Consider the following 27,934-nt stretch of genomic DNA (forward strand, 5'->3'; position numbering starts at 1 on the left):
CCTCGACTATACACGGTGGACATAATAATTTTGATCGTAACGTAAGTTTTTTGCTTTGTTCTGTTGTGTTCTATAAAACTGCGCTATATTGATAAATCCGCGATAGATTTCGTCATTTGTTTCGTACCAATTGGTAAATGACGACGTTCCGTTCAAACCGCATTAATGATATAAAATAGACAAAAAAATGGTGCTAATTCCTACAGACTCCATCTATTTTTATTTTACTTATACCTGTCATTTTACAGGTAATTGACAGGCATAAAATTTATGAAACACGCCAATTTTAAGCAGAAATCTAAAACAACCGTCTAAACATTTTACATCAGCCAATAACCCGACAGAATTAAGTTGACAGCACACGTCAAACGGTTTGCATATCAGCGAGATAACTTTTTGATTCGCCCGGGTTATTCATTCATTTACTCATAGAAGAAGATGGTAATTGTATGGGTGTTTTATTCCTCAATAAAGAAAAAAAAATACTATTTAATTCTCTCTTTAATTTTACTTTTTTACTTAGTTACTATTAATTAAATTAAAATACTATTAAATTATTATTTATTTGTTTGAGTGATATGAATGTTCTTTTAAATTATCTAGTAGCGTTTTCTTTAGTATATATTTTATGTTACTTTTATTTTATTTTTTTACATCTGCAGGCAAATTATAAGTAATTTTGTATTTTGACGTTCTTTTACCATAACTTCTCGTTAGCATGCTAAGAACTTCAGCAAAGTTTTCCAAATGCACGTCACCAGTTTCGCTGTGGACATATAAAGTTACATTAGAACTAAATGTTGATTAATTTGCCTTAATCGGCTATTTTCATTACTACTGTAGGGAGCGCTGGTAATTATAATAAAACCCCACACAAATAATTGAATGAACTGTATTACTTAGGATATTATATTAAATTACAAGATCCAAACATTGTGACGCGTCGGTTTGCTCGCGTTAGAGATATGACTGACCATAAATGGTAGACTTTTAGGTGTGTCTCATACAACTGTTATATTAATCTCGACTCGATACATCACTATGCCAATGAACGTCACAACACTAGCTTCTGTACTTTGACAGATCTAATTCGTACCGCGCATTTGAAGCTATTGTAAAATGTTATCTATATTGAAATATAATCACTAATTGTACTGGGGGGTTAAAATGGCCACATCGAAGCAATTCATCTAAGAAAGCAATATTGCAATTTGACATTTGCGCATATAAAAGTAAGTGCGAAATGCAAACAAATGTCAAAAAGCAATGCAAATATGCTTTCTTAGATGAATTGCTTCGATGTGGCCATTCTAACCCCCCTGAACTTCAAATCTATAGTGAATAGGCATTTGCTAGGTAAGCGTGATCCACCCCAGACCACATCGTTACTTACTAGCAGGTGAGATTGTGATCTAACGCGAGCTTACATTATTATAAAAAAACTAGTCGTTCTGTCTAATACTACTAAATCATCTAGAAAAGATGTATGAGCTCTGATGATTGTGATGTTGATGTACCTACTTAGTATCATACGGACATATCACAAAAAATACTTTGTGGTCCCTAGTTTGGTTAGGACATTACTGGCTGATCACCAGATTGTCCGAAAAGATGATCCGTGCTTCGGAAGGCACGTTAAGCCGTTGGTCCCGGTTAGTACTTACTGATGTAAGTAAGTAGTCGTTACATGAGCCATGTCAGGGGCCTTTGGCGGCTCAATAGTAACCTTGACACCAGGTTTGATGAGGTTGTTACTCCACCTCACAACCCACATGATAGAAGAAAATCGTACAGACATATAAACAGCCAATATAATGTCCCACTGCTGGGTACAGGCCTCTCCTCAATCCAGAGGGAGTATGGACCATACAGGATTACTTTTCTTTTGTTTTCCATTAAATGTACGTGCCATTCATTCTGAATGAGAGATGCTGCGATAGTTTTATGTTTATGTTCGAAAGAAATATATATTTATACGTATATAAAAATCAACTGCTCAAAGTGTTCAAAATGAACTAAGAGAAAATTTAAATCGAAAAAATTCTGACTCCGACGGGACTTGAACCCGCAGCTCTTATCAAGCCGAGACGAGCGTGTTGTAGCGGACCCAACTAGTTGGCCACCTAGTTCCGCTAACATGCAACAGATGGCGCCACATTCAATAATGCAGTTTTCAAGCAGTCGTGAAACGCGATATCGAAGTTTTCACTGCAAGGCGCATATATACAACTTTCAACATAACACCTTAGGATCGTCGATCCCTAGTCACACTACCAACTTGTGGCTAGCGGGGTACTATGCTCAGTTCGGTACCCCGAAAACATCCTTTGGCGGCAGCACATCCTTGCCGCTAAAGTGTTAACCATTACACCACCTTCGCATGGGCAGGAGGAGGACCCGGTGTTGTAATGGTTACCACGCTCGTCCTGGCTTAACAAGAGCTGCGGGCACAGTTCCCGTCCGAGTGAGAGAGAAAATCGACTTGAATTTTCCCTTTGTGAGTTTCCCTAAACACGGGTAAGTGCTATGAAAACAAAAATCATCAACATGAACTATGCTACACACTGAATAAAGATACTTTTACATTTGAATTTGAGCTCTCGCTGATGGAACACTTACATTTATCTGCCTCTTTGCTACAGGCTGTTATATCTTCCACTAGTGTTTTGATACATTGCACATTAATTCTTGGGTCTGACCCTGCTTCATCTAAGAGCTCTCCCGTAGCCTTTAGCGATGTTCTTAGGTCATCAATTGAAGTGAATAACGGGGTACTCAGAACCCCAACAGTCAGAACCAAGATGGCGGCTATAACCAACTTCATGATTGCTACGTTCTACTTCAATTATGTCTATGAATCAATTGAATAACACTAGCTTATATATGAGTTTATATATATTCGTCAGAACACGTGTAACAAACGCAGTAAAAATTAAAATTCAAAATATTTTCAACTGAAAGTGCTATTATCTAACACGAGTCTTTTTAATTTAATGTTTAAGTGTAACTTTAAGTAAATAATAAACTTTGGTATTTACTTTTATATCTAATAAAATACTATATTACGGACGTGTATGGACACGATTACATTTTTGTACCAACTTGTTTATTTTCAGGATTTTACTGTTTTACATCTTCGAAAACAAACAACCGCCATTTTTCTGTCATACCGCAACACTCTCTGTTTTTCTCGCTCACTCATCGCTCTCTCTTTCACACACCTTAACGTTCCGTTTCATTCTGCCTACCATTCCTACATGTATATAATATGGAGTTTAGGCATCATAGCAACTTCACGGAATGGACGATTGAACATAGTTCTACAAGAATCAATGCAAGGCAAGAAATCACTTGAAGCCATTGCATCTTGGCTAGGTCCCCCGACACTCCAGTCGCTTCCATGCAGCTTTAGGATAGCAACTTGTCAACGGTTGAAAACACCACTATTAAAATTAGAGCAACAATTTGAATAGGCTATTTTTCCATCTAATCAAATTAGTTACAGTTACTTTCATAGAAAAACGACGACTGTAACGATTTATTATTACGTTTTTCTTGATTAAAATTCATAAATAAGTTAAATAGAAAAAATCTAATGTTTTTCGTTAGTTTTAGATCTGTCTTTATTAAATTCAGTAATAAGAATTTCATAATTTCGTAATTCTATTTGATTCTATTTGATTTTTTTTACAATCTTTTATAATTTATACGTTTCTATAGGAAATATAATTCGTCTGAAACAGACGTATAAGGCCAACGATATGATAATTTATATATGTTTAAAAAATATTTTTATGTTTTTTGTTGTTTATGAATTTTAATAATAAATATTTCGAACTTTTACTTTTATGTCGTTTACACGTGTCCCAGCTTATATACATATAAGTCAGTTTAGTTCATCGCATTTATTAACAGAATTGAAGTTGAACTCGCATCGTAATTACACTCAATTATACCATGAAGTTGATCATAGCCGCCATCTTGTTCCTGGCTGTTGGGGTTCTGAGTGTCCCCACAGAGAGAGACGACAGTTTATCTCAGGGTTTGAATACTTAATAATAATCATCATCATCATCATCAGCCGTACGACGCCCACTGCTGGGCATAGGCCTCCCCCAAGGATCTCCACGACCTTCACCAGATCGTCGGTCCACCTTGTAGCGGGCCTACCCACTGAGCGTCGTCCGACACGTAATCGCCATTCCAGAACCCTTCCGCCCCAGCGGCCATCGGTTCTCCTCGCTATGTGTCCTGCCCACTGCCACTTCAGTTTTGCAATTCTCCGAGCTATGTCGGTGACTTTAGTTCTCCTGCGGATCTCCTCATTTCTTATTCGATCAAGCAGGGAAATACCGAGCATAGCTCTCTCTTAATAATAACTAGTTAATATTTGCCTTTCAATTAATATTATTTCCAGTGGCCAATATTCACTGAGGTGCTGTGGTTCACTGGCTTGATTCTCAAACGGGGAGAGCCGGTTTGAACCCTAATACCGGGCTTGCATCAATGAGTTATTAATTTGTCTGCAGTTTTCACTAACGCAGTTTCCTCGACCATTAGACGGCGATACGCCTCACCACTTTGGTCTAACAGAAAGCTCGGTGATACGTGGGTACTTACTTTACCTTACGATGGATGTACCTCTTGGCCAACACATCATAATTTCAATTTCAAATACATTTCAAATTTTCAGTTTGGTACATCCAAATCCTTGAAAATGGGATAAATGGAGACGATGATGATGATTGCTTTTCTTTCATTACCTATACAGGGTGTCAGTGACATCGTAACGAATACTGAGGGGATGATTCAGACCATGATTCTGAGTTAATATTTCGTGGAATTTTCCGTCACAAAATTCATGACTTTTTGTGTTTTTTTTTTAATTATTTTAAATTCTATACTTTTGCGATGAAAAATTCCACTTGATATCAACTCAGAATCATGGGTTCAATAATTGTTCATAATTTTCGTTACGATGTCAGTAACACCCTGTATAAACTCGTAATTGCAGAGGAAGACACTGTAACCTGTTTAACCAGTTTTTTAATACCGGAAAGTGAAGAAGATATTAACTATGACAACGGTAATTGCATTTGTAACAAAAATATGTTTTTTTAATATAAGATGAAATATAATATAAGGTTGCCTGGATGAGATTGCTACTTAGCAATAAGGCCGCCTATTGTACTAATTCTATTTCTCTTTTGTTTTGTATTTTGTTTTTTCCTGTTTGTGCAATAAAGTATTTGTTATGTTATGTTATAATGTATAATGCTTTACAATAATATACTCGTCATTCCAGAGGAAACAGATGTAGATAACTCCTATGATAACGAAGAAGAAGATACTTTACTCGATATCAATAATGACAAAGGTAACTAAACTTACGTATTTTAAGACTGAGATGAAAATTACGTGTGTTGAGATTAGATGAAATGTTAATGTATAAATATACTGCTTTTCGATGAATGCCTCCTATGATAGCCAAAAAGATAATTCAGCTGATATCAATAAATACAAAGGTAAAGTAAATTAATTATGGTTCTAATTACTAATGGTGCTGATTCCTGTACATACCATCTATTTTTATTTTAAGTTATTCCGATCCCAAGGCGTCATATTACCTATTATGAACCATCAATGACCAATGATTTTTGTCCGTGAAAGGGTTAAACCCGTCATTTTCTTACCCGCCGCAAAAGAAAGGGACGGGTAATCGACAGGCATACATTTTTTGGAACACATGTCAATTTTAGACATGAATTTTAAAAACCCTCCCAAAATTTTATATTGGCAAAAACCCGACACTTAAGTTGACAGCACACGTCAAACGGGTTGCGTACCAGCGAGATGCCTGTTTTATTCCACTGCGTTAATCATTCATGCACTCATTCATTTAAAATTAATTAATTTTCGGCGGATAAGAAAAGGACGGATTTAACCCTTTCACGGACAAAAATCATGGGTCATTGATGGTTCATAATAGGTAATATGACGCCTTGGGATCGGAACGTCATTAGACGTTCTGTCCTTAAAAGTGTTATTAGGTGCTTGCAGGAATCGGGGCCATCGTTTTCCTATGAGAGCCTTTTATTAAACTACTCTCGGATAAATCTTTTGACACTAAAAACAGTCATTATTTATTTTTATTGTCACAGTTGAGAAAAACCCTTTGATCTGTGTGCTGCGCCTAATTAAAGGTATCAGGGAATGCATTAAAAAATATAAGAAGCATCACAAGAAGGGTGAGTCTACTACTCTACCGTATTTGGATAAATATAACTCTGATAATTATTACACTACCCGAGTTAATTCCACCCACTCCATTCCATCTACGGACAACTAGGCGACGGCGGGAATTTCATCCGTATGTTGAGGATATGCCCATGGTATAACAAAACCAGGTATGATCAGTCCTATGCAAAGCCGCCATTGCTAGCCGTTTGATGACATAAATGTTACCGATAAATTAGTATCTCCAACATTCCAAGGAAGTAAATTTTATTATTGAAAATTAAGAGAATTACTGAATAACGTACCTTGTCATATACAGGGTGTTAGTGACATCGTAACGAATACTGAGAGGGATGATTCAGACCATGATTCTGAGTTAATATCAAGTGGAATTTTCCGTCCCAAAAGTATAGAATTAAAAATAATTAAAAAATAACATGAATTTTGCGACAGAAAATTCCACTTGATATTAACTCAGAATCATGGTCTGAGTTATTTATTCCCTTTAGTATTCGTTACGATGTCACTAACACCTGTATATAAAAATAGTTAAAACTGCAAGTAAATCTTTTACTAAAAGTTTAAAATTGCCTTGCAAAGTAAATTAAAAACATTGCTCGTGGGTAATTTATTTTTTCATCATATAATTTTTTTTCATCGTCACCCTGCTCAACTGCAGGTTGATGGAGGTGTGTTTTTCGGCTAATAGCTGGCACAGAAATCTGATAATTAAAGCAATGAGTATTTTTATTTACATTTTAATTATTTTACTTTCTAATGTTGCTTATATTTTTTTACAGCGGCTCTCGTTGGTTGTATTGCGTCGAAAGTCACAAAATTCATGGCTTGTGTGAAGTAAATGTTGAGGAATTAAGAAATTCGACGTACAAGAATAATTGCTAAAGTCATTTGAATGGATAATAAATTATATAAACAATATATATACCTACACTCGCTTCATCAATGATACTTTTAAATAACCGGTCGGAGTTATAATTACAATTTTTTTTATTTGGTATCTAAAATATATTTGTTTTTATTAATATTTTTATTTTTATGGACATTACCCGTCTTCATTTCGCCGATCTCCAGTTAAGTATTTTACTAGATTTACTAAATACTCAACCGATGCTGTAAAAAATATACCACAAATGACAACACAAGCAGCTATTATTTCTATATCACATAAATTATGGACCACACAATGCACGGGAATCGAGAGTATTCTGGATTCCGCAAAGAAGAGGATGCCTCAAGGACCCAGAAATACAAATAATAGTGTTGTGTGCTTTAGTATGTAAAAGCCATGGTAGTACAGTTGGAACAACCCTTAATTCTCACTGTGGTCCTGTGGTTCAACAGCTTGCTTCTTAAACGGGGAGCGCTGGTTTGAATCGGTCCCGGTCGGACTTGCACCAATGAGTTATTATCTTTAATGCAGTTTTCCCTAACACAGTTGCTTCGGTGGCGATACGGCTCACCATCTATTACGCTGATCTAACAGAAAGAAAGAGTGTTAACTATGCTCCATACCCCCTCCGTATGATTGAGGGGAGGCCCAATAAAACTTTATTAATTTAAACAATGACGTGGCCGCTTACTATGGGTCTCGTGAGGAGGCTCGGTGTCGCTCAGCGGGCAATGGAGAGAGCTATGCTCGGTAATTCCCTGCTGGATCGAATCAGAAATGAGGAGATCCGCAGGAGAACTAAAGTCACCGACATAGCTCGGAGAATTGCAAAGCTGAAGTGGCAGTGGGCAGGACACATAGCGAAGAGAACCGATGGCCGCTGGGGCGGAAGGGTTCTGGAATGGCGACCACGTGTCGGACGACGCTCAGTGGGTAGGCCCGCTACAAGGTGGACCGACGATCTGGTGAAGGTCGCGGGAAGCCGCTGGATGTGGACAGCGCAGGACCGATCGTCGTGGAGATCCTTGGAGGAGGCCTATGCCCAGCAGTGGGCGTCGTACGGCTGATGATGATGAATTTAAACAAATATTAAAAAATCACCACCACCTTTCACGTTGATCCAACGGAAAGCTCAGTGATGCGTGAGTATTTAGTTCATCTTGCGATGGATGCACCTCTGTCTACCCCATTGGTCGTGAGCTTTAATTTATGATTTACAATTGTAACCTTTATGAAATGGGCCTCAGACAGTAAAATATGTTGAAACGTAAAGGGCGTAAAAAATAAAACATAAATAAATTGAATAGAATTTATTTTAAACAAAAAAAAATAACCGTCATTGATACATTAGATCATACAACATTCGTGTCTGAACTTCACGCTGTTGTAGAGTTTAGACTTTACCAAATACTTATGAGAAAATAAACAGATATAATAAACATTGCTTGTGAACAAAGGCTTATTTTTTAATTACTAAGTGAAATAAAGGTCGACAGGAATTCCTTGTGCATCGAAGTTATAAATTTCTGACCGTTTTTTATTTAACACACGACAAGAAATTGGTGACTGTTAACGTTAGACATGCCACAAGACGGCCTGTAAAAAAATATCACATTAGAAGAATGTATTTCAAACAAATACAGGGTGTTAGTGACATCATAACAAATACTAAGGGGGATTCTGATTCTGATTCTGATTCTGACGGCCCGATTAATCACATAAACGACATGATGATGATCGATACTCATGTACAGTGTGTGCGGCCTATTACATCGTCACAGTAATGTTAAGTATTAAGAAAGGAATTACGAAATAATCTGTAAGCACGATAAAAACCATCTCAGGTTTTTCCATATACCAACCTACATATTGATCCAATTTTTCAATCGGTAATGTTCTAGCTAGAGCTCTACCAGAAAAAAATAATTAATAATAAATAATATTAATAATTGGTCGGTGTACTGCGGATCGGAAGGCGAAGGATTGATGATTCTTTTCCCCGGCTATACAGGTTGTGAGAAGCTGCAGTAGTTTTAGGCGGATGAGACGTTCGTTATGTAAAATTGACGATTCAAAGTGTAACTATGTTACCTACTGAATAAAGATATTTTTGAATTTTGAATTTGAATTTGAATTGGGGCAACCACCGTTCTACACGCCCTATTTATGGAGTAATGGCGATTACTCTACTGACAAAAGCGCAGCTCTTAAATAAAGAGAGAGACATGTCACACCATCAACTCCCTAGCATTATCCCGTTTTTCACAGGGTCCGCCTACCAAACCTGAAGATTTGACAGGTCCGGTTTTTACCTACCTACATGTTGATCTACGTTAAAAAAAAAAACAATACGGCAGTGGGGAATGCTTACCTACTTTATGATCCTCATTATAATCTTTCTTACACTTCCTTATACCCGTAACTAGATCTGTTACACATTCCATAAGGCTTTTCTCAACTGTAAAAGATTTATTTATTAATAAGGTACAATGACATTCTGGAATTTTGTAAATATTGACCTTGATTTATTTAGGGTGTTAGTGACATCGTAACGAAAACTTTTAAGGATAACTCGGACCATGATTCTAAGTTGATATCAAGTGGAATTTTCCATCGCAAAAGTATGGAATTGAAAATATCTAATGGAAAAATAAATACATGAATTTTGCTATGGAAAATTACACTTGATATTAACTGAGAATCATTAGCTGATCATCCCCCTTGGTATTCGGTACGCTGTCACTAACACCCTATATGTTTATAAAGGCAACACCAGAAATTGCCAAAAAGCAATATATATACCGTTATATTGGTACCGTAAGATATAGGTACCGTTGTAAGCGTTTTTGGAGTGTAAAGTTTGAGCATACAAAAAAAATCAACTTATAATTACCATCGCTCATCATGTCTTTAGACAGGTCCAAATTATCCATATTTGTATTGCTCTGAGTTACACTGTCGTCTCTCTCTGTGGGGACACTCAGAACCCCAACAGTCAGGAACAAAATGGCGGCTATGACCAACTTCATGATTGCTGATTACGATGCGAGTTCAAAATCAATTATGTGAATAATAACTCTGAAAACAACTGGCTTATATACGCCAGTACAAGGTCAAATTTCTTTGCAAATAACCTAAGCTATAACATAAAATTCGAAATATGTTTGCAAACTATGTTACTCGCTTTTTAGTAGGTATATTTTATCAAAACTTATCAATGAGTTCCATTCCAATTCTTCAATATTCTATAATAGGTACAGATAACATAACCTAAGCTCACGACTAAATTCTCAATTAGGGTAGTCAGAAGTACATGCATCACAAGATGAACTAAGTACCCGCACCTCATCGAGCTTTCCCTAGTTAGGTCACTACAGGCTGATCACCTGATTATTCGAAAGAAAGACTGACTGCTTCGGAAGGCACGTTAAGCGTTGGTCCCGGTTACTACTTACTGATGTAAGTTAGTAGTTTGGAGGCTCAATAGTAACCCTGATACCAGGGTTGATTGGGTTGGTAATCCACCTTAAAACCCACACGATAGAAGAAGATAAGACCGAGCTTTCTGTTAGACCAGTGTGATGGTGATTTTTTAATAAATGGTTTTATTTATATAACTTAACATAAATAGCCTGTATACGTCCCACCGCTGGGCACAGACCTCCCCTCAAACAACCGGAGGGGGTATGAAGCATACTCCACGCTCTTCTCTAAGTACTGCTACTAATTTATTATAATTAAATAAAAACACCTTAATAAAAAACAAACAATTTATTTTATAAGCAGATCAATGTCTACCAACATAACACTTACAACTCGTTGTGTGTTCGTTGTTGTTGGGCAGAAGGCAAGGGGGAAACCATTGCCCTATTTTTTCCTAAAAAGTAGCACGGAGAGGAATGCTACACCGACAAGAGTGTGGCTCTTAAATTAGTTATGATGATGTGTGTTCAAAACTATAAGAATAATTTCAAAGCTATCAACTTTTGTTACAATAAAAGCTTCTGCACGCTGATATAAATTGAATGAGGAATTTAATTTTAATTTGACAGGTATGAGATATTAGTACCACCATCTTTATAAGAAAGAGAGCTCGTTTTAAATCGAAAATAAAATAAAATTTGTTTCTGCGAGACACAAAAAAACACACTTATATCTTCGAGCTTGTATAATTGTATAATTATGAGCGTACAATTCTTGATATCTCAATTCTTCTTAAGACACGTCATGAATTCTGTTAGGGCTTTTATTAGGTGTTCTTCTAAATTATCTGTGGATAAAATACAACTATTAAAATATAATATTATTTTTAATTACAATTATTAAAATAGTTTTAGCATTATAGAGCAACATGTTTCTACAGAAACGTGTTATAACTATCTATATATAGATTTCAGAATAGGCTAATTTGCAACTAGTCAATTCAGTTACTTTTTACTAAACATGAAATTACTATGGAATTTGTATGAAAAAGCAACGAGATTTTATAGAAAAACGTGACAAATCTTCGCGCTTATTATGTCATTTTTCTTTATTAAAATTCATAAATAAGTTAAATAAACGAAAAAAAAAACGTTTTTTGTCACCTTTGGATCTGTCTTTATTTAGTAATCGGAATTTCATAATTTATCTTTGACCTAGGAAACTAGCCAACTAAACTAGCCCTGTACAATTGTACAGGGTAGCAGACGGAATATTTGCTTCTTCTCATTCTCGTTTAGATATTAGGCTCAAAATCAAGTCAAAAACGTTTATTATCTGTCTAAATATTCACATTCATTGCGCTATATTGCCGCTTTAGCAAAAAGGCCGCATGTTGTGGCTGTCCTCATTTTTGCCAGTTTCTGCAATGTGTGTTTTTACTAGTTTCTCTATGATCAAAAAAAATTGTTATTATTAGTACTGATGTACCCCACTCGACCACCATACACTTATTTACACACCTTTTTTCACCTCTGCTTACCCCTTCACGGATACAGGCGTGATCTTTTTAGTGCGAGGGTGTGTGTATGTGTATTAGTGATGATCCATTTATATGAGAAGATTCTACTTATGCTTTGCCTCGGATAATAGTTAGCATCTAAAACTTACCTTTCCTAGATTTCTTGGAGAAACACTTAATTACATCCAGCAATAGGGTTTCCACACACTTAGGGTCTTTCTCTCCTGTGAAAATTGAAATGAACATTAATATATAACTCAAAAAAAAAAATTAAAATCAAAAAAAATATATAAATATAAATATCTATCTCTACGTATATATTTCTCTCTATAACGTCTGAGTAGTTTAGCGGGGATTATCGTAGTTAAGTGCCTATTCATCATAGTTTGGGAACCTCTCTTCTCATAAATATAACTATTATTTATTTACCCATTGTGCCTATGATTTTGTTTTCATTGTATTTACTTGAAAAAATGTTAAAAAAATATACAAAAAAAAACTCGGCGGAATTTATTTTCCCTAAAAAAGTGGGACGGAGAATGCTACACCGACAAGAGTGTAGTTCTAATTAAATGACTTCACTTTTTATGACAACCCTGACACCATAGTTGATGAAATTGGTAATCCACCTCACAACCCACACGATAGAAGAAGAGAAGAGTTTATGATTGAAATAATATCGCCTTTTTCTTTTCATATCTTGCTCAGCAGTGGAACGTATATTGGCTATTTATGTACCTATGTACTATGCCTTATCTTAGACCAGGAGCTTTAGCACAAAAATAAGCATCATCTTTACGAATTAATACTCCGCGGTGGTCCGTGTTGCTCTATCATTAATACAAAATATTTGTCAAAGAAAATGATCATTTACCATCGGTAATAATATCTTTGAAGTCGATTGAATTTTCTAAGGGCTTCTCACTGAACAGCAGGGATCGTTTGTTTTTGCGTGGCTTTAAAAGTTTAGGGTTGAATCTCTCCGCTTTCTGCAGTCTCTCTGGATCGAATTCATCATCCAAACATCCGCTTTCACTGTCGTAGTACGACTCGGCGGAATCATAAGTCGAAATGTCATTGAACTCGATCGATCGCTTGGGTTTTTTAGAGACTTTGTTGCGATTGGTGACTGGTTCCTTGTTTTCATTGCGGTTCGATATGCAGTTGAGGAAATATGTCACTGCGTCGTTGTTAGTCATACGGCCTACGTCCCTCCCTGTGAGATACATATTAGAACGTTATAATTTATAAGGAGTTTGACTGTTTCGTGAAACATAGTTTATACTCTATTAACTCTACCTCTATCAATAGTCCTCTCTTTTCTCTATAGAGGATATTGGTGACACCGTAACGAAAACTTTGGGAGATCAGGCAATGATTCTGAGTCGGAATCAAGTGGAATTTTCTGTTGGAAAATTCATGAACTTGCTAGTGTTTTTTAAATTATTTTTAGTCCCATATTAGGCAGAACAGCCTCCGTGGTCTAGTGGTTAGAGCGTTAGGCTCACGATCTGGAGGTCCGGGTTCGATTCCCGATGGGGACATTGTCGAAATCACTTTGTGAGACTGTCCTTTGTTTGGTAAGGACTTTTCAGGCTTGACAATCACTTGATTGTCCGAAAAAGTAAGATGATTCCGTGCTTCGGAGGGCACGTTAAGCCGTTGGTCCCGGCTATTAGCCGTAAAAACATCTCCACCAACCCGCAGTGGAGCAGCGTGGTGGAGTATGCTCCATACCCCATCCGGTTAATTGAGGGGAGGCCTGTGCCCAGCAGTGGGACGTATATAGGCAGTTTATGTATTATGCAGTTAGAGGACGGTACCAGAGGTGTACCTCTGCCTAACCCTTCGGGAATATAGGTGTGATGTTGTACTTACATCTCGTAGATAACGTCTTCACTTCGCCACAGCATTTGTTAACACGATCGAGTGCCGACTGAAGACTGGCTGTAATGAAAAGAAATCCTGCTGTAATAAAAATAAATCTTTTTATTTCCGGTTTTAGTAGCATCATTGCGTGTTATACGTATGTGCTTTAGATTCTTCCTTTCGGTTGGTTGGTGGTAGGTTGCAAGGTTGATAACCTCACAAAACCTGGTGCTCTAAATATACATACAATTGCGTAGAGTCGAAGGCCTGAAAAGCTTTGCCAATCATATTGTGTCTTACAGCAATGTAGATGGTGAAGAAACAAGTGTCGGGAGTAGCTGTTGATGACTTTCTTATTTGCCTTATTGATTTTCTTCTGACTTATTCGTCTTATTAGATGACTTCCTGCTTGGTTTGGAGAATAAAAAGGCCTCTTTTATATGCGCAAATTTCAATTAGCAATATTTATTTTATTTATTTATTCATCCGGGTTCCGGGTTCGATTCCCGATGGGGACATTGTCGAAATCACTTTGTGAGACTGTCCTTTGTTTGGTAAGGACTTTTCAGGCTTGAATCACCTGATTGTCCGAAAAAGTAAGATGATTCCGTGCTTCGGAAGGCACGTTAAGCCGTTGGTCCCGGCTATTAGCCGTAAAAACACCTCCACCAACCCGCAGTGGAGCAGCGTGGTAGAGTATGCTCCATACCCCCTCCGGTTGATTGAGGGGAGGCCTGTGCCCAGCAGTGGGACGTATATAGGCAGTTTATGTTATGTATTTATCATGGAACTCCAACACAGTACATTTCTTACATGACATTCAGTTTTTTTTTTTATTTGTTTTTTTTTAATATTGCTTTTTTCTATATGAATTGCTCCAATGTAACCTTTTTATTCCGACCAAACAAAGCAAGAAGTCATCAATAAGACAAATAATCAATAAGACTCGAAATCGATAAGAAAGGTATCAACCACTTCCGATAGTCGAATTCTAAGGTGAATATGAAGAGCATTCTGATAATATAAAATGATTTGTAACAATTTAACTTACTTTTAAATTCTTGAAAGTTGGCGAATCGTTTCATCAAGTTGGTATTATCATCCTTTCGTATTTTAGCGTGTTTAGGGTCGGATTTCTTGTTGTCCCTGGTCAAATGTCTCTCGCCAGCAGGGATAGGCTCCAGTTTTTCTATACTGCCCGCTATGCACTTGATGTAGGATGATGTCGCTTCAGCCGTGCATTTCAAGAAGTTTTCCTTTGCTGTAAGAGAAAATTCTCTTATTGTAAAAACATAAACATTACACCTGCGTCACGTGATTATCACGTGCCCAGCAGCGAAACCTACATTCCCGAGAAATGCATTTTCGGAGGTATATGACCTAACCTGTATTGGGCTGGTTTTCCCTTCGCTGGTTGGAAGGTCAGGCAGTCGCTTCTGTATAAAACCGGTCTTGTCAAATCTTCAAGTTAGGTAAGCAGACTCTGTGAAAAACGGGACAATGCTAGGGAGATGATGACTTAGTCTAATTACCACAATTCGCTTCCATCGTCTTGGCTTTAATCGCGCAAATTTCAACCCGTTCCAATATATCCAGTTGCACGGGCGGTACATCAGTCACAATGACGATCTCTCTGTCCGTCGGGAAACTCAGCACCCCGACACTTAGAAACAAAATGGCTGCCGTTATTAAGTCCATTATGACTGATTATTTATATAAATTCGACGACAATACTATTATAACTTCACTGAACAGCACTGGCTGACTGGAAGAAGTAAGAAGAATTATAATTTGAAAATATTTACGAATAAGTTTTAAGTTCTTTTCTTTTTTAAAGTTATGTCATCTTTGGCTGCGGCCTAGACGAGTAATGGTACCGCAAAGGGTCAGTAAAGTAGAAAATTCTGGTAATTATTTACTTATTTCTACCAAAACAATAGCTCATTCAATTCTATTCAGTCCCCTAACGAGATTCAGTTGTTTATTGAGAATTATTTTTCAGTATTTATGTAAAGTGCATTGAATTTTCAATCCTATTGTTTGGGTTATACTAGAGCCAAGTATTATTCTACGCAAAGACCTACTTTTTATCTTGTCATCTTTAGCGGTTTTCAGACATTTTTTTTTTCACGCGTTACTGCATCGTAGGTTCCTGGTCGGGCTTTTAACCACTGAATTCGAATTTATGAGTTGGAATTTATGTTTGAATCATAGATAATTGATGACACGTGATTTCCAGGATTTGTCCCGTTACTGGCAATGTGCTCACCCTCTGTTACACGGACTTAAATATAGCTGGCGAAGAGTGGGTGTATACTATATATCTCTGCCTACTCCTTCTGGATACAGGCGAGATGCTGTTATGTTATCTTTTTTTAACGTATTTCTTTATAGTTTTGCCTCCGAGGCTAATGGTCTTCATCCTAATAGATAAGGTTGCTAATAGTGTTGTATGTTTGTCATCAGACGCAGCAGTCTTCCCCGCGGTCGACCCCCAACTCCTCGCCCCGCTCCACCAAGAGCCCCCCGCTGCCAGGCGCCCAGCCGCAACCCAGCGCTCCAGAAAGGTAGGTGTTGCTATTTTATTTTTTATTTATTAAAAATAAGTACAGTACTTAATACATTTGTTTACAATTGACGGTGCAACAAAAACCAACTTTGGTTTGTCCGTACACCGACATTCACCATCGTCGCTTCCAATTTGCAATATAATATCATGCTCGAACAAGTAGTACAATAATAAAGAACATGTAGGTAGGAATTTATACACTTGCAAGCGAAGTACACAAAAACTAGTTCGCTGCATCAGCTTCACCCCGCGCGTCACACGCAACTACCGGACAGCACGACACATTTGTGTTTCTCTAATATTTGAGAGGTTTTTGCGGTTTCTCTAATATTTTTCCTGATTTAATCTTTCGAACGCCGGAACGCGGATCTCGACCAGACACAATGTAAAATCTATTGTGTCTGGTATCTCGGCATATGAGAGGTTAAGAAATGGTGCTTTAGTTTGTGTTTAATGTTAAGTTCAGTGATTTCATTTTTAAGGTTAGTGGGTAAGTCATTAATTAATTTTGGTATTTGATATTTTAGATATAAGTTGTTATATTTTGGTATTTTTAAGGTTAGTTTTGAAGCTATTTACGTCCCTGCCCTAAAATGTCCTGAAGATCCTGGTAAAGGTAATGGTGTAGTATGATGAAGTCTGACAAACAACTTATGATAATTAAGTGCAGTCATCCCGTGATCATGGCACTTATATCGGGAGTCTCATATCCCTGCTTTAAACGCGGTAAGAACCCGTTATTATGTGTTTTAATTATGATAATAACCGCGTAAACTTAAAACAATGTATAAACAACTTATGATCCAAACAAATAACGATCATAGTAGAGTGTGGGAATGAAAGGCGGAATGAAATGTAACGTAAAGGTGTGTGAAAGGGAGCGAGGAGTGAGCGAGAGAGAAGAGAGGATTGCGGAATGACAGGGAAGTGGCGGTCGGTTGTTTTAAAATGGAAAATGTATGTAAGTCATAAAACAAGGATTGAAGAAATATAATCGTTTCCATCATGCCCCAACCCACATTTTTTTCAACAATGAAGTCGTTTTTCTAAACTCTGTCGATGGTTTGTGGTGAATATTGAGACAGTATTCCGACAAACAGCATGACCTTACAAATAACGATCGCATTAAAGTAATAATAAGGTCGATTTTTGTAAACTTCGTTGGAACTTTATTCGGTGCATGTTTGAAAGATGTGATATCGCGTTAACTTAATGGTTTGTCTTCCAGAGAGCCCCCCACTACTAGGGGGACAGTCCGCAGTGCGCCGCAGACGCCGTCCCTCGGCGAACGAGAACGCATCGACATGACACACAGTCTTGGTGAGTTTAATGCTTAAGTACCAGAAAACTTAGCGAAACTATAACGGCAGTAGAATAGAAAAAATATGTATCTGATCGACATAACGCAGTCATGTAGTTCTTCGAACAACGGAAGTCAATATCATTGCTATGAATATGAAATATCATATTTTTTTTGGCTTTTTGCAAATATCGAACCGAAATTTCACGAAATATTTTTTAGCGTAAACGGTAACCAGCATGACCACCGCTGCTCGAAGATCTATCCGGTCACATGACATTTCCTTAGCTTATGTTAATACCATATTTTCTTTCTAATCTATTGGCGTTTCCGAATGGTGGTACACTTTAGACACACCCCGAACACTTCATACAAACAACCTCGTTTTACACAGACACCACACATTGACGTTATCGTACAGGCGCATCTGTGTGTGTGACGTCTGACGCCATGCGATTCAAATCTAAATTATGTTCGAGGGGGTGAGGTAAACTTAGCTCAGACGCTGGTGGGGGGCGGAGAGTTGCCGTTTTATACGTAGTATTATTCCTTATTTTATGCTTTAGGGTAATTCGTCATATTAATAACTAGCGACCCGCCCCGGCTTCGCTCGGGTGCAATGCTGAGGAAAAAATGAAATTATTTACGACATCACATTAAAAACCTCAAAAATAACAGTACTCCACTATTTAATGCAAGTTATTATACATATAAACCTTCCTCTTGAATCACTCTATCTATTAAAAAAAGCCGCATCAAAATCCGTTGCGTATTTTTAAAGATTTAAGCGTACATAGATATAGGGACAGAAAAAGCGACTTTGTTTTATACTATGTAGTGATGTTCTGTCCTTGCTTAGGTGGCATGGAGAGTATGGGGAATGACAGGAGCTACCATCAGAACCAAAGGCCGACCACAAGTGAGTATCTTAAAATCAATATTCTACTCTCCTATCACTTACAGATGTAGAAAGTGGTCAGTCAGTAAAGTAAGTTTTTTCGACCGAGGTCAGTAAAAGTCTATTTTTGAAAAACAATCATTAAATTGAGGTGTCAATGAGGAACTTTCCACACGACGTTCCTCAAAAACAATATAGATAGCGCTGTAAATATTTTCTTTCGTTGAACCTTCTAATTTCATGGATAACAGACATATGCATCTTTTATCTTTGTTTTTGGGTATAAATGATGACCCTTTTTATTACATCAAGGCACAATTGTTACATTTCCCACCCATTGGCCCCGATTCCTGCAGACACCGCCTAATTTTATTTTAAGTTATATCCGTCATTTTCATATCCGTCGAAAAGGAAAGGGACGGATGATCCACAGCTCTTAATTTTAGGAAGAATGAGTAAATGAATGAATAACCCGGGCGAATCAAAAGGTACGTCGCTGGTATGCAATCCGTTTGACGTGCTGTCTACTTAACTGTGTCGGGTTATTGACGGACGTAAAATTTTTAGACGGTTGGTTTAGATTTGTGCTTAAAATTGACGTGTGTTCCATAAATTTTATGCTTGTCGATTACCCGTCCCTTTCCTTTTCGGCGGATAAGAAAATGGCAGATATAACTTAAAATAAAATTAGATGGTATTTACAGGAATTAGCACCATTATTATTCTAATCAAAATAACTATACTTATGTTTTTGTGCAATAAAGAATTATTGATTGATAGAGAAGCTACGTAGGTAGCAACATAATTCTATACCATATCTAATTTCATTTACTTAAGCGTCTAACATAAGTACTTTATTTATATACAAAATTGCCGAACGATGGGCGAGTATTGTTGAGATTTGGTCAAAATATGGTCAATTATTCAGAGGGTTTTCTGTAAAATCTGTATTATTAACCATGCACTGAGTTTCTACTCTGCTTACTAGTTACTACCGCTTTGGAACATGTTATGGTTTCATTATATCAGTTTCACAAGTTCTGCCCATGGCTATGACATTCATAAATCCACATGTATAATAAGTATTGATTGTTTGTTTCCTAACAGTGGGCATAGACAACCGCAGCCTGCGCAGCGACCTCCTCTACGCAGCAGACTCTGTCACCAACGCCATGTCCACACTCGTGAGGGAACTTAACTCAGGTTAGCAAACATAATATACACTGAAGTGGAGCGAAGCAGAGCGGATCGGAGACGTGTGGAATCGACCAAAATCAGCGTGTGAGAAAGAAAAAGAGAAAACGCTCTGTTGCTCTCTCCTTCGCGGTGATAAGATCTATTTCGCATACCTCCGCTTCGCTCCGCTCCACTCCACTTCGGTGGAAATATGTTATTTTAAGTTGATGGGCCCAAACGATAATTGCGAAAAAAAGATAGAGGCACCACAGACAACACAATACTTTACTGACACTACTGAAAACTCAAAAAGAAAAAAGTGACAGAAATATTTCATTCATTGCATCCAAGATATAGAAACATCATTCATTTAAAGCTGTTTTGTATTGATGTTATAAGTTATATCTAAACGTTTTAATCATGTTTCCAGCATGCATTTTCAAACCGTTTCTATTTTGGAATATGCGTGTAAATCAGTTTCATTTCAGACATGCTTTTACATATAAAATGGGTCCTACTCTGGCATAGTATTCTTTAAATATAGCTTTTTATGACGCCCCGTTTTAAAATATAACTTTTTTAAGTGATAACTATTGAAATACCCAGTATCCATTTTGCGATGGATGTACCTCTGACTACCCCAATTGGTATGTAGTCGTGTGCTTATATAAAAAGCCAGTATAGAATTCAAGATCATAACTTATAATTCGGTAGTTTCCTAGGTCTAGAATAAATTATGAAATTCTTATTACTTAATAAAGACAGATCTAAAGATGACAAAAAAGGTTTTCTTTTTTTTTCTATTTAACTTAACTTATTAATTAATTTTAATCAAGAAAAACGTAATAATAAATGCGACATTTTGTCACGCTTTTCTATGACGTCACAGGTTGCTTTTTCATACAGATTCCATAATAATTTAAACCACCTTAGAATAAGTTTATCCTGTAAATGTTTTGTGTATTTGTGTGCAATAAAGTGTTTTTATTATTATTATTATTAATAATTTCGTGTTTTGACGTTAAGTAAGTCTCCCTCATTCAGCGCTTATCGCTATCGACCCACTAGGGTCGATTAATCCTTTCAAATATTCTTCCTCTCAGACGACGCCCTGAGCCGAGGTTCGCGCCCAACTGGGCACCCTCAGGCCTGTTGTCTTAAACGTTGTGCCGGGTGAGAGCCTTCAGCGCTCCCCATCAGTCCGGCCAAGTAGTTAATGCCATCTGCGGCAAATCTGCAATAAGTCACGTCTAAAAAAAAGACGTTTAGGAAAAAGTAACTGATTTGACTAGTTGGGGACTACCTTATTACATATCATTTTATCAAATGAATTTTGGTGCACAGTTTTGTATGTATGATTTTGTATGTAGTAGTTATGTGTGTGTTGTTTTGCAGAGGGGTCCGATGCCGAGGGCACAGTTAAAGGAGATAACAGGAAGCAAAGAGGTAAGTAATACACTCACTCGTATAAATCACTCGTGTATGTTCTGTATGTGTTTGTAATAAAAAAAGATGGCATATTTAAAAATAATTTTAAAAATAAATTGCATGATTTATTATAATATATTCTCGTTTATATGCATTTTTATAATGCAAGTGTTCTTATACTTTTAAACTAAATTGACATTCGCTCATCGATCATTAATTATATTCTATCATGGACACTCTGGGACAACTTACTAATACAATTATCCAAACTTACTAATATTATAAATGGGAAAGTGTATGTGTGTCTGTCTGTCTGTTTGTTCGTCCGTGTTTCACGGCATAACGAAGCGACAAATAGACGTGATTTTTTAAGAGGAGGAGATAGTTGAAGGGATGGAGAGTGACATAGGCTATATTTCGTCTCTTTCTCCGTCCCACTTCCCAAAAATGGGGGGTGGAAGTGTATGGAGCATTACGCAATTTTCAAGGCAGAAAGCTAAAAATTGGTATGCCGACTATTTGTGACTAACAAAAAAATTACCCCCAGGACCTCAATTTTATCAAATTCTGTCAAGGGAACTTAGAAAACAAAAATTTCTAAGGGGAGGCTTCTGCGTTGTGGCTGGACGATGTATTATGTTATTGAAATAACAATTGTTATTGTATCAGATTTCGAGGATGAAGATGACAGCGACGAGCCGATGCCGCGCCCGCAGCGGCCGCGGCACTACCTCCACGACAACAACGTACAGGTAAGTGTCCACTAGCCCACTGCTGGGCAAGAGTGATATCCCACTGCTGGGCAGGAGACACAACCCACTGCCGAGCAAGAAAAAACTAGGACGATTTGAATGCAGTTCTTATTGATGGCAGGTTAAAAATGCCACATTGAAGCAACTCATCTAAAAAAAGCAATATTGCAATTTGACATTTCCGCTTATAAACATCAAATATTGCAAACAAATATCAAATATTGCTTTTTTGACGAATTGCTTCCATGTGGCCTTTTTAACCCCTCAGAGTTTTTATTGTTTTATTTTTAATTTACTTAAAAGCAGATGTATATTTAGCTACCTATTTTGATTTATTTAAGCATGTTGTCTTATAATTATTACATTTAGACTTGATTTTAGTTTCCAATCGCGATCATGTACCTACCTATATTTTAATTAAATTGATTCCATTGCACCTTTATACTTTGACCCCAATAATTATAGACAACCCCTTATATTAAAAAAAAACTTAACTATTTTAAATTCATACCATAAACAACCAAATCCCCATTCATTATCCTTCCATAGTTTCCTCTCTTACTTTCTTATCAATATTACGTTCCATTCCGCTCACTTTCCTACATGCATTCCAAAGGAGATTGACCAAAGTTGTATGGAACTAGGTCCAAATATCCACCACTAACGAGAACTATTTACCGTAATAGGTCACTAAATACTAAATACTGAAAATGGGATTTGAACCTGCAACCTCAGAGTTAGAGTCAAACGTTCTTTCAACTGCGGTCCATGGTACATGGTTGTAGATATTTTCGTACAAGATAGTCCAACATCTAGTTTTTTCATTTAGCCATAACTTTTTATCGACAGCATATTTTCGAATGCATATTTTCGGTCTTAGGTCAATTACTGAGTTTTTCATGAGCTATTCAGTTATATACGTTTCGTTAGTGGTGGACATTTGGACCACTTTTGGTCAATCTCCTTTAGGCTGCGTTTCCATCGTCGTGGAGCTGTGCGGAGAGGAGCGGAGATGTGCAGGAATCGACCAATCACCGCGAGGGAGAGAGTGACAGGGCGTCTTCGTTTTTCGCTCTCTCGTACGCTGTGATTGGTCAAATCCGCATACCTCCACTCTTCTCCGCCCATCTCCGCGTCAGTGGAAACCCGGCCTTATCGTATTCCCACTTATTCCTTTCTTGAAGTGTATATTTGTTTAAGTTTAAGTGTGAGTTTTGTTCTTAAGTATTTTTATTTGAATTTATTACAGAGCATGGCACCTAGTGTTAAGACACAGTCCTAAGTTCGCTTGCACTGCTTGAGGTTTGTTTTTCCTTTTTTTTAATTTTATTTAACAGTTTATTGTACAAAAACACATAAAAACAGAGAATGGAGAGGATGTTATGTAAATGAGCGCGTTTTTTTTATACACTCAAACGAGATAATTTTAAACCTCGTGGATTTAAGCATTGTTATTGTAACTGAATTAACACGTTGAACGCCATGATGGGTACCACGTGTCCTACGATGTATTTTTCCTTTGAGGACCCCAAAATGTGAGTTACAGCGCCATCTACATTAGTTTTGAGGTACGTAGCCTGGAAAGTCCCTCGTTGAATTATGAAAAATGCTGCGTGTTAACATGAACATGTTTCCAGGACACGCCGCCGCCGCTGCCGGCCCGCACGGGGCACTACTACCCCCGCACATAGCTCCCGATGTAACATATACACACTTATAACTGTTAACGTTATCCCTACGTACGTGTACCCACGTCTAACCTAGTATATAATATGTATAATCGAGTATCTCTGTCTCTTTTATATCTTAGAGCCTGCGATTGAGAACTCATTTATTTGATTCGCCAGTCGCTATAGCCTAGAACATTCTTTACTTACTAGCCTATATTTATTTAAGTAGAAGAAAAAGGAGATAGTATCGGATATAATCATCTTTCTTCTACTTATGAAAGGAAGACATCTCTTTCGGATTCTACCTCGTTTTGGATGTCCATTCATTAGTTTAACTTAAAGCAGCCATTGTGGTTTAACTGTTAGAGCTTTCCGCTCAGAACCCCGAGGTCCTTTGTATAACATTGCTGGCTGAATCGAATGATTGTCAGAAAGTATGACGATTTCGTTTCTGGGAAGGACCCATAACCCACACAGACAGAAGGTATTTAAACATATTATTTCATTACTCTATTCTCACCACAGTACACAGAATACACTGTATTCAATACAGTGTATAAATTCTCCTTCTCAAAAGAGAGTAAAAACGCCATAATTTAGTTAAATGACTAAGTCGTTAATAGACTAGATAATTAAACTGGCATAAATGGGTGTATAGTAGGAAATATTCAAGTTACTGGTGTTATCCGAATTTCATTTGTCTATTTTAATCTAGCAACCCCGGTAGAACGCTATGTGATCGATGTTGCCATATTAAACTTTCATGTTTTATGTAATTTTCTTAATAAATAATAAATGAGTTTTCTGTCGTTGGCTCTTACACTTAAGGACTTTATATATGTCTATTTTTCTGGTGAAATTGAACGTCTGATAGCATTTTTTCTAGTACATCTTTTCTTCAACCTAATTGTGTAAAAATAACTTACTTAATGACACATTCCCTATACCTATACGGTTTTAATCTATAGATGTAAAAAAATAATTCTGAGTTTAAGTTTTTACCAAATAAGTCCCATCACAACTTATGAATTCGTCGATTGTTATTCGACTGTACACATTTATATATTTCTATTATTTATTATAATTAGACTCAAGGACGTTCAATCTCTATATAATTACTAGACTAGATGATATAATAAGACCCATAAATTTTATATATATATTAAGGCGCGGGATTTATTATGCTATGGGATTATTGTCTTAGTAAAAAATACTACTAAAATGATGTTTATACACGCTTTTTTGCATTTTTTTACCGTCTCCATTTATAATTCTTTTTATTATAAATGAAGACGTTTAAATTTGATTCGCGAAAAAAATATTAACTGAAAAATTCTACGTAATGATTTTATTTGCGTGGATTGTTGAAGTAGAATTTGTAAAACTTACTAAGAAAATTATCCTAATAGTATATTGGTGCTGATTCCGGTACACGCCATCTAAGTTTACTTTAAGTAATATCTGTCATTTTCTTATCTGCCGAAAAGGAAAGGGACGGGTAATCGACAGGCATAAAATTTATGGAATACACGACAATTTTAGACAGAAAAAACACTTCTAAAATTCTATATTGGCCAATAACCCGACAGAATTAAGTTGACAGCACACGTCACGGATTGCATATGAGCGGGTGCTTATTTTATACACTCGGGTTATTTTTTCATTTTAAAATTTACACTTGTCAATCATCCGCCCCTTTCCTTTTCCTTTACTTAAAATAAAATTAGGTGTCTGCAGGAATCGGGGCCATTGTATGTGTTATTCGCTAAGTGATAAGAATGCATGTGATCGTAACAGGTTGAGAAAGAAAAGCAATTTCGAGAAGAGTACTTTTTAAAAAACGTTATAAGATTAACAAGTTTTATTTTTCGATGAAATTATCAATTATGAATTGGGCGTTTTTGTCTTTTATATATGATTTAAGTTTAGTATAAATGAGTTTTACTTAAAATGCATTTGAGGCATAATAATTATTGTGTTGTATTTAAAATTAGGATATGTTCGGCCGTGTCTAGTCCAATGTTATGACGATGATTTGACTTGATCGTATAAGTCATTGATGCCATGTTGAGTTTGTTCGTATGAACGTTGAGTTGAACCTACACGGTCAAACCACATACCGTGGCCTTTGCTAATTGACGTATCTGTATTTTTTGCTAAAGTGATTTGTGTCTTATTGACAATTGTAAGAGGTGCAAATCAGTTTTGCCAATAATTGCAGATACGTCAGTTAGCTATATCAGCGACGATTTGTCAGCACGAATCGACGAGGAGATAGCGTGCGGTCGCTCTATCTCGCTCTAGCAAATGACGGTTTTGAGCTACAGAAAAGGATAGACGCATAGGAAAGTCAGATGAGGTGCTGACAGTAGTGTTGCCCGATAATCAACTGAATATCGATTAATAATCGATTATTTTCTTAGTCTAAATAATCTAAATAGCGATTTGCCTATCGATACTATTGATTTTGAAAATTCTACAATTATAATCGATTATAATGTAACAAAGATAAGATTATAATTGATATTATTGTAGAATTTCCAATATCGATACTATCGATAGGCATAACGATATTTAGATTTTGGATTAAATAATCGATAATCGATTATTCGGCAACACTAGCTGACAGAATTGGTTCAATCCATATAATACACTTATAAAAAGTTCTGTATCAATCATTTGAGATATGTCTGACAGTTCAAATTCTTGCCATTTAAAATTCGATCTATTCGGAAGTAGAGAAATCCGGCTTTGTATAAACGACCTTTCTATATACATTTCAAGTGCTTGATTTTTTCATTGACATCAACTCAATGTTTATACTAACTAGGTGCGTGTAATATTCATATAACGAACGGAGTATTAACGCATTAATAGTCAAGACCTTGGTAGTATGTCGTATATCTATCCATTTGTCTATGAATACCAATGCTGCATATTTTAATTTTACTATAACCATCAAATACTCGTACTCGTACAGAATGATATATTGTACATTTCCAACGAAATGCCAATTTAAGATATTTCAAGGCTATATTTTTTATCGAATAAATAGTTTGAAGTATTTCAAGGCTATGTTGTTGTTTGAATAATTTACTTATCATAACATTACTACAACATAGGTACTTTTGATACCTAGTAAATCGGATATAGATATGAAGAATTAAAAAAAAATAACATTGTACAACGAGTATTTGAGTTATAGGTACTTTAGTTTGAAAAATCATTCATTTTTTATTTTATTTTCGTCATAATTATGTCGATTACTTCTACATATTATTCCTTTCCTGTCTTCCATTCGTCAATTCCTTCCAAAATGTACAAAAATGTCAATTGATACTTCCTCTCCTTAACATGTAACTGGTTAACTAATGCACGGAAATTCCGTCACCAAAATAAATATACAGGAACACATAATATGTCTATCTCACTCTTATTCGTTTGTCTTTGTTATTTGTCTGAGCGAAACAGCAAGTTTTTGAATTTTAATGTGTATAGCTTTTCCCTTCACACGATCAATTGCAATTGACATTGGTAAAAAAGAAAACATAACATTTAACATTTCGTTTTCGCTGCACAGTTTTCATAAAATTGACAGTCGCAATTAATCGTGCAAGGAACTCAATCCACTTACAACTAAATATCTCATTTTATTGATATTAAACAGTCACTTAACCACTAATATTCGCCATAAAAAAACGCAGCTTCTAAAATGATTTAAGACTGAAAAGTGTCCACCGACCAAGTGGTGAACAGAAATGCCAAATTGACGTAAACCAAATGATTTAGTACGATTTAGTTGTATTATCACGAATTGTGTTCTGGCAGCTGTGTATCAAAAATAATCATTAATTCTTATGATAATTTTAGCTAATTTAAAGGAGCTTGGAAATGATTCGTTGTGATTGCTATAAGCTTTACCAGTGATGTGCTGTTCCTGGAAATGGTCCCTTTTTAAACACGTTTCTGAAAGTGAAAAAAAAGCAAATGTTATGTAACATAAACAGCCTATATACGTCCCACTGCTGGGCACAGGCCTCCCCTCAATCAACCGGATGGGGTATGGAGCATACTCCACCACGCTGCTCCACTGCGTAAAAAAAGGCAAAGCACACTGCAAAAGTTATGTAAATAGAGCTTAATACCTACCCTTTAGGCAGATGAAAGAAAAAAGAGAAAGAAA

At 36.5% G+C, this 27,934-nt stretch overlaps 2 protein-coding genes and 3 long non-coding RNA genes across 6 annotated transcripts in view; 2 read left to right on the top strand and 3 right to left on the bottom strand.

The window, feature by feature from the left end:
- LOC126376519 (dystrobrevin beta) overlaps positions 1-27,918 on the top strand; it is a 40,255-nt gene extending 12,337 nt beyond the window's left edge. Inside the window, exons 14-21 of one of the 2 annotated variants that reach the window (XM_050023965.1) lie at positions 16,425-16,525; positions 17,756-17,847; positions 18,687-18,746; positions 19,833-19,928; positions 21,297-21,347; positions 21,999-22,081; positions 23,331-23,383; positions 23,719-27,918. In XM_050023965.1, the coding sequence (XP_049879922.1) occupies positions 16,425-16,525; positions 17,756-17,847; positions 18,687-18,746; positions 19,833-19,928; positions 21,297-21,347; positions 21,999-22,081; positions 23,331-23,363 (516 nt within the window). In that variant the 3' untranslated portion in view covers positions 23,364-23,383; positions 23,719-27,918. The remainder of the gene's footprint in view (positions 1-16,424; positions 16,526-17,755; positions 17,848-18,686; positions 18,747-19,832; positions 19,929-21,296; positions 21,348-21,998; positions 22,082-23,330; positions 23,384-23,718) is intronic. The other variant, XM_050023966.1, reaches the window with a different exon arrangement.
- LOC126376786 (uncharacterized) overlaps positions 1-27,934 on the bottom strand; it is a 62,408-nt gene that overhangs the window by 4,892 nt on the left and 29,582 nt on the right. The gene's annotated exons all lie outside the window — the stretch shown is intronic.
- LOC126376764 (uncharacterized) lies at positions 642-3,626 on the bottom strand. The gene is made up of 2 exons (XR_007567744.1): positions 2,620-3,626; positions 642-766 (listed from the first exon to the last, which is right to left on the bottom strand). It is a non-coding gene; the product is annotated as an uncharacterized LOC126376764 (long non-coding RNA).
- LOC126376730 (uncharacterized) lies at positions 3,882-7,280 on the top strand. Its single transcript, XM_050024291.1, has 5 exons — positions 3,882-4,042; positions 5,015-5,086; positions 5,306-5,377; positions 6,162-6,248; positions 7,038-7,280. The coding sequence occupies exons 1-5, from the start codon at positions 3,958-3,960 to the stop codon at positions 7,094-7,096; spliced, it is 375 nt and encodes a 124-aa protein (XP_049880248.1). The 5' UTR covers positions 3,882-3,957; the 3' UTR covers positions 7,097-7,280.
- LOC126376763 (uncharacterized) lies at positions 8,443-10,223 on the bottom strand. The gene is made up of 3 exons (XR_007567743.1): positions 10,041-10,223; positions 9,519-9,605; positions 8,443-8,743 (listed from the first exon to the last, which is right to left on the bottom strand). It is a non-coding gene; the product is annotated as an uncharacterized LOC126376763 (long non-coding RNA).

The sequence above is a fragment of the Pectinophora gossypiella genome, chromosome 21 (genome assembly GCF_024362695.1).
Source record: "Pectinophora gossypiella chromosome 21, ilPecGoss1.1, whole genome shotgun sequence".
Lineage (NCBI taxonomy): Eukaryota > Metazoa > Arthropoda > Insecta > Lepidoptera > Gelechiidae > Pectinophora > Pectinophora gossypiella.

Coding starts and splice junctions, on each gene's coding strand:
- LOC126376730 (XM_050024291.1), top strand. CDS start 3,958: ATGAAGTTGATCATAGCCGCCATCTTGTTCCTGGCTGTTGGGGTTCTG. Junction 5,087..5,305: donor AGATATTAACTATGACAACG/GTAATTGCATTT, acceptor TCGTCATTCCAG/AGGAAACAGATGTAGATAAC. Junction 5,378..6,161: donor CGATATCAATAATGACAAAG/GTAACTAAACTT, acceptor TTATTGTCACAG/TTGAGAAAAACCCTTTGATC.